The 7,801-nt window shown below is 43.1% G+C and overlaps 1 protein-coding gene across 1 annotated transcript; it reads right to left on the bottom strand.

The window, feature by feature from the left end:
- Positions 1-900: 900 nt before the first annotated feature.
- Positions 901-6,447, bottom strand: birc5b (baculoviral IAP repeat containing 5b). The gene is made up of 4 exons (XM_035763829.2): positions 6,073-6,447; positions 3,642-3,751; positions 3,304-3,421; positions 901-1,064 (listed from the first exon to the last, which is right to left on the bottom strand). The coding sequence occupies exons 1-4, from the start codon at positions 6,196-6,198 to the stop codon at positions 966-968; spliced, it is 453 nt and encodes a 150-aa protein (XP_035619722.1). The 5' UTR covers positions 6,199-6,447; the 3' UTR covers positions 901-965.
- Positions 6,448-7,801: the final 1,354 nt, after the last annotated feature.

Genomic DNA, 7,801 nt, shown 5'->3' on the forward strand with positions numbered 1-7,801 from the left:
CACTATATTGTGAGATCACATGAGAGAAAAATACAAATCTAGCAACTGGATAAAGTGATATTAAGCAGCTGATTGGAGCTCAGTGGCTGTGTGTTGCGTTAGACATTAATCCACTACAGAAAGGCAGTGGGACAGCATCTAATACCCTCCTCCCCTTTCACATACTAGTCACACCTACAGCATCTCCTGCTGCCGTGACAACCAACTGCCAATTCAGCTACAACAGTTTCCTCTCCAGGAACACCTAAGCTCCCTGTGCACACTTCGTGTCCTGCGTCTCACCACACCCCTATGCAAGTGACATGGACACCCCTCACCCTGCTGAACGCACCCCTATAAGTGACAGATGTTACTAGAGCAACAGTTGGTGTAGAGGGAGGGGCTCGGGGCCATCTGTCCAGGGTCAAGGTTTGAAAATAAACTGTGGTTGTCTCATATTCAGGAAAACTCAACGGCAAGTACTTTGGGGGAGAAAAGTAGGAAAATAATCCAAGGTTAATCTGTGCCTTTAAAAAAAGGTAAATCATTTGCCCCTGGGGCGTTACGGTCCAGAAAGTATCTCAGAGTAGCAATGTGAATCTAGGATCAGATCAAAGTTGTCAATGCAATCTTCCCATTCTAATCAAAAGGAAAAATGTCTAAATGCAACACACAAACCAGATGCTTTCATGTGGGCTATAGAGAAGCTGAGCTATAGTAGCCTACATGTCTGTGACAATGTTGGAAAACAGCAATGGTGTAAAGTAAAAGTACAGATAGAAAATGACTAAAGTATGACAAATCGGGTACTTTTTCCCACCACTGGAAAACAGGGCTACATACAACCAGTGTGAAGGCGCCACCTTGTGGTAAAATGCAATTCTGCATTCAAATAGTTCTAAAACATTATGTAACACGGTAGAAAATAGAAGAGCTTTATTCACTAAAATATTTACAGATAAAACACCCAAGGCTAAAATATACAACTACATCACAGATCCCGAATCAAACAGCGTCCTCATGTAATTAACTGTTTTCTCCACCTCATCTCGAAAATTGGCGATCTTCAAATGGATAGTCTTCCTCTACAACAGTAGAAATGACAACAGCTTAGGCCTACATTAGTAAACTGAAAAACGACAGCAAGTATTAAATATAGCTCAAACCTAAAGAATATCATAACTTTCAGTGAAGGCCTGAGTCTACATAGAACTTCCAAGGGTAAAGTACTCTACAGCAAGCATTTGCCTTGAATACGATCTACAGGTAAATACACAGGTAACTGCCAAAATAAAGAGGAAACACCAACAAAAGGTCTTAATTGGGAGTTGGGCCATCACGAGCAAGAACAGCTTCAATGCACCTGGGCATATATTTCACAAGTGTCTGGAACTCTATTGGAGGGATGCGACACCATTCTTCCACAAAAAATGACATAATTTGGTGTTTTGTTAGAGGAGGAAAATGCTGTCTCAGGCACAGCGCCAGAATCTCCCATAAGCATTCAATTAGAGTTGAGATCTGGTGACTGAGACACCCATGTCATATGGTACACATTGTTTAATGCGCATCAAAACAGTCAGTGACCACTCGTGCCTTGTGGAAGGGTTGTATTGTCATCCTATCCGGGCTTAGCCATGGAAGCCAAAATGGTCTGCCCAGCATTTTTATATCTGACCCTAAGCATGATGCGATGTTAATTACCTAATTAAGTCAAGAACCACAACTGTATCCATCATTAACTGCAGTTTCTATTATTTTGGCAGTTACCTGTATATGATGTTTATTCTTAATATGGCAGTAGTGTGTGGCCAAGACAAATGTTCCCATTGGGGGGAAAAAAAGTCTTAAGAAACAGCACAGAAACTCAGCAAAAAAAAGAAACGTCCATTTCAGTACCCTGTCTTTCAAAGATGATTTTTACGAATTCAAATAATTTCAGATCTTCATTGTAAAGGGTTTAAACACTGTTTCCCAAGCGTGTTCAATGAACCATAAAGAATTAATGAACATGCACCTGTGGAACAGTCGTTAAGACAATAACAGCTTACAGACAGTAGGCAATTAAGGTCACAGTTAAGAAAACTAAAAAGAGGCCTATACTGACTCTGAAAAACACCAAAAGAAAGATGCCCAGGGTCCCTGCTCTTCTGTGTGAATGTGCCTTAGGCATGCTGCAAGGAGGCATGAGGACTGCAGATGTGGCCAGGGTAATAGATTAAGGTCCGAACTGCGAGACACCTAAGACAGCGCTACAGGGGGACAGCTGATCGTCCTCTGTGGCAGACCACGTGTAACAACATCTGCACAGGATCGGTATATCCGAACATCACACCTGAGGGACAGGTACAGGATGGCAACAACTGCCCGAGTTACACCAGGAATGCACAATCCCTCCATCAGTGCTGAGGCTGTCCGCAATTGGCTGAGGTGAGGCAGGACTGAGGGCTTGTAGGCAGGCTTGTTGTAAGGCAGGTCCTCACCAGCAACAACGTCGCTTATGGGAACAAACCCACCATCGCTGGACCAGACAGGACTGGCAAAAAGTGCTCTACACTGATGAGTTGCGGTTTTGTCTCATCAGGGGTGATGTAAGATTCACATTTATCGTTGAAGGAATGAATGTTACACCGAGACCTGTACTCTGGAGCGGGATCGATTTGGAGGTTGAGGGTCCGTCATGGTCTGGGGCGGTGTGTCACAGCATCGGACTGAGCTTGTTATCATTGCAGGCAATCTCAACGCTGTGCGTTACAGACATCCTCCTCCCTCATGTGGTACCCTTCCTGCAGGCACATCCTGACATGACCCTCCAGCATGACAATGCCACCAGCCAGACTGCTCGTTCTGTGCGTGATTTCCTGCAAGACAGGAATGTTGGTGTTCTGCCATGGCCAGCGAAGAGCCCGGATCTCAATCCCATTGAGCACGTCTGGGACCTGTTGGATCAGAGGGTGAGGGCTAGGGCCATTCCCCCCAGAAATGTCTGGGAATCTGCAGGAGCCTTGGTGGAAGAGTAACATCTCACAGCAACAACTGGCAAATCTGGTGCAGTCCATGAGGAGATCCACTGCAGTTCTTAATGCAGCTGGTGGCCACACCAGATACTGACTTGATTTTGACCCCCCCGACCCCTTTTGTTTAGGGACACATCGTTCAACTTCTGTTCGTCACAAGTCTGTGGAACTTGTTCAGTTTGTCTCAGTTGTTGAATCTTATGTTCAAATATTTACACATGTTAAGTTTACTGAAAATAAACGTAGTGGACAGTGAAGACGTTTCTTTTTTTGTTGAGTTTATATACATATAGGATTGGTGACGTACAATGTAGATACGCAGTCTCTCCTGCTCCAGGTGATAGAACTCAGCCACAGTCAGCTCCCCAAAGTCTTTCTTCATGGCCAGGAAGCCACAGTTAGGAGACCGTTTGATATGCTCAGACCTACAGAGGACAGACAACACAGAAGCATGTAGATCATTAAGACTTAACAAGACAACTGAAAGGCTTTGCTGATAATACAAAATGTCAAATGGTACAGCGTTTCTACTGAACGATAATGCTATTGAATCCAATGTGAATGGTGAGGACTTGGTTTCTTAAACAGTTCAGGCACAGAGCTTTATCTGACCAATAATAACTCTAGTGTAAGGACCAAGTTTACCAGGGGTTGTCCTCAGGCTCCCAGCCCTCCAGCTCTCTGAGACAGAAGAAGCAGCAGGCCACATCAGGCTCGTTCACACTGGGGCAGTGGACGAACCCTGCCGTCGCCATCTGCAAATAGACACTGGCAAGTCACATATCTAACATAAGCCTATGGTGGGTAGAAGGCTCAAATTTGAGCACGATTTGTCCTGGTCAGGGAAAATTCCTGGAGATAAGGCTGCCTGATGGAATTGTCTGGCTGTTTGACGGTTAGCTGTAGGTACCTTAACTGGCAACCTGGTGCAGATGAAATGAGCCAATGCACCATTCTACTGGTAGACATTTCTGATGTGGTCAGGGTTAAGTGTAGGTTAGGTCACATGGTAGGCCAATCAATACAGACAACTTTAGCATTTAAACAACTACTCAGCTAAACCTACCCCTAACCCCTAGGCTACAATTAGCCACCTAGCATTGCTGAATTTACATTTTTTCTTGATACTCTCAACTTAAGTTTAGGAGAAAAAAGAAAAAGAAATCTATTAAAGACATAGGCCCAGTATAGGCTAAGAAGTCTAGCTACTTCTGAAGCACATGCTGTGCCCTAGAAACTCCCATGTAAACATTGTAAATACATTCATTATAAAAGTTAGTGATGATACAAATAGCTGTCATTGAAATTACAAAGTCATGTGAAATATTATGTTTCTACATTGTGTAAAAGCATTGACAGTAATACATAAACTGTACACTGTTTGTGATGACTTATTACAACTTTGTCTGGATTTGTTTATATAGTCAGTGCTCACAAAACATTCCTGGACACAGCAGACGTTGGGACAGTTGTGCACCGCCCTATGGGACTCCCAATCACAGCCAGTTGGAATCGAACCATGGTCTGTGGTGACATCTCTAGCAATGAGAAGCAGTGCCTTAGACCACCTAGCTAACTTAAGCAACAAATTGGAATTTGTATTTTGAAAATACATATAATTCATAACATATACGAGATGGATGACAGCATCAACAAATACATATCAAATTGAACCCCTTATGGTCGTGGCTGTTTGAGGGTTAAGCAACGTGGTAACATTGTAGGGGTCTGACTATGTGGTGTGGCCGTGTCAGTTGTTAAGTAACATGGCAGGGAGCTGTCACCACACAGTTTAACACCAGAAGCAGAGGGAGGGGTAAGGGTCAAGGGAGGACTGAAGAAAATGCACCAGACAAAACAAAATCTAACACCTGCTTTTTAGTAAATTTCCACATGTCACATTGGACACAGCCATCCGCTGGGCAGCCAGGAAGGGCTCAAATGCAATCACAGCAGTTTACACAATAGCATTAACGTGTAACCACTCATAAAAGTCCAACAAATATCATCCAAGTCTAAAGTGTAACTAGGATCTGTCTTGGGCAATTCTGTGTGTGACTGAATTGCCCAAGACTCGTCCTAGTTATGATTCAAAGCTAGGGGCATCACGAGTTGGTTGTTGGATCATAATCAACCTGCACAACCAGGGACATATTGGAGAGGGTCAGGGTGTTATGTAGTTGTCAGAAGGCTGATTCATGTCTATGTAAAACTCTCCTGTAGAAAATAAGTGCTTGACCTACATTTCATGACCTCTTTTCTCCCTGCCCGTCATTTCAGAGTAAAGTCATTCTGACCAGACCTTCATTGAAATGTAAGGTATCAGGTGAGCCTACCCCAGTCAGACGCTAATGTCTTTAGCACCTATTGGCGAGGGAGTTTTGGTAAGCGCCCCGACGCGTCTCTAAATGAACTCATTACTTGCAGTAGTTTTGGAAACAGTGAGAAATATTTTTTTAATGCTACACATCTTTATAATAATAATAATAATATATGCCATTTAGCAGACGCTTTTATCCAAAGCGACTTACAATCATGTGTGCATACATTCTACGTATGGGTGGTCCCGGGAATCGAACCCACTACCCTGGCGTTACAAGCGCCATGCTCTACCAACTGAGCTACAGAAGGACCATATATAGGGTTAGTGTTCCCACAAGGCCACATCTCCATGTTACATTGCTTATTTACAGAAGACATGGGTAGCTAGCTTCCTGTGCCAATTAGCCATCTAGCATACTCCGAACACCTGTTTGTAATCTTAACTGGGGAGGAAGTTTAGTTTCTCAACTGGAGGCACACGGCTTGTGGAGCTGTGCAAAATTGCTGCAAGAAGTGAGTCTTTAATTGAAAGATTTTTTTCCTCTGATATGAAATGAGCATATCAGCATGTTTAAAAAAATATGATTGACATTTCTAAACATTAAAACATGGTGTAGTTCACATGGAGTCAGTGTATAAATGTAACTACTGAACACCCCACATACAGCGAAGGGTTTGAGAGTTACAGGTGACCCCAGCATCCTCACTGACAGGAAACATTGTGCGATACTGAATGGTGGGTTCTTCATCTTACCATTTCAGGTGTGCATTGACATTCCTCACGAAAAGGCCAATCGGCAAAGCTCTGGAGTCGCATTTCATAACTGTACATCTTGTTGTAGGAGTAAAACCTCGCACTCAAATCGTTTAGACTAGCCATGGCCTTGAGGAAGGGAAGCAACCTTTTCGGCTTGAGAATGATGTTGGATATATACAGGTGTGGCCCACAAGACACTGATTGTGGATAACAAGGGAGGGAAGGCAACAGGGGATTCCAAATGTTGAAGGTCAGGGTATTTTGTAGGTTTTAGTTGCAGACGCTACTTTCCACTCATTAGCTGAGACTAATCCTTGTACTCCTAAGCTAAAACAACAACAAACAAACAAAACAAATATTGAGGCCAAAAAACACACAGGTGAAAGCCTAGAAGTAGTGATTTACTTCAATCATGTGACTTGGAACTGTGAGTTTATTGGTCCGTTTGAATGAATTGTTTGTGCACTCTGATTGATTTCAGGTAGGACACTGAATGCGGTGAACCTTCACCTGGGTCTTTGCTAGTTAAAGAGAAAATCCACTCAAAATACTGTCTTTTGTTATCTTTTTCATTAGTCCACTGTTGATGCATGTCAGCAGTCAAATTGTTAAGATATTGTACTTTCATAGGGCAAAGTGTCACTTGTAAAATTCATGATGATGATGCACAGCCACAAAGTCATAATTAGAGCTAAACCCCACCCATTTCTACAATTTATCTTCCTAAAAATATACTTTAAACCTAACCTTAACCAAACTGCTAAATTTATGCCTAACCCAAACCCTAAATTAAGCATTTTTTTGTGCCATTATTGACTTTGTAGCTGTGGAATCTAACTTTGTGGCTGTGTTATCTAGTCGAAAGACCCCCCCCCCCACCTGTTTCCTACAAAATTGTGGCGCATTCCCTGTTCTACACCCCCATATCACACACTCACAAACTGAAAACATAACTTGTGTACAATTAATTGGTTAGAGAGAGGTCTCAAATATCTCTTTCATTTTTTAGAATCGTGGCAAAGTTGGTTCCTGTGTCAGTCACATCTTTAGCCCCCTTCCTGAGGGTCAAACAAAAACACACTAATAAATGGCCATCGATAAGAAACATTACTGTGCAGCCGTATTCATTGATCTGGCCAAGGCTTTCGACTCTGTCAACCACCACATCCTCATCGGCAGACTCGACAGCCTTGGTTTCTCAAATGATTGCCTCGCCTGGTTCACCAACTACTTCTCTGATAGAGTTCAGTGTGTCAAATCGGAGGGTCTGCTGTCCGGACCTCTGGCAGTCTCTATGGGGGTGCCACAGGGTTCAATTCTTGGACTGACTCTCTTCTCTGTATACATCAATGAGGTCGCTCTTGCTGCTGGTGAGTCTCTGATCCACCTCTATGCAGACGACACCATTCTGTATACTTCTGGCCCTTTTTTGGACACTGTGTTAACAACCCTCCAGGCAAGCTTCAATGCCATACAACTCTCCTTCCGTGGCCTCCAATTGCTCTTAAATACAAGTAAAACTAAATGCATGCTCTTCAACCAATCGCTACCTGCACCTACCCGCCTGTCCAACATCACTACTCTGGACGGCTCTGACTTAGCATACGTGGACAACTACAAATACTTAGGTGTCTGGTTAGACTGTAAACTCTCCTTCCAGACCCATATCAAACATCTCCAATCCATAGTTAAATCTAGAATTAGCTTCCTATTTCGTAACAAAGCA

This window comes from Oncorhynchus keta, chromosome 28 (assembly GCF_023373465.1).
Source record: "Oncorhynchus keta strain PuntledgeMale-10-30-2019 chromosome 28, Oket_V2, whole genome shotgun sequence".
Lineage (NCBI taxonomy): Eukaryota > Metazoa > Chordata > Actinopteri > Salmoniformes > Salmonidae > Oncorhynchus > Oncorhynchus keta.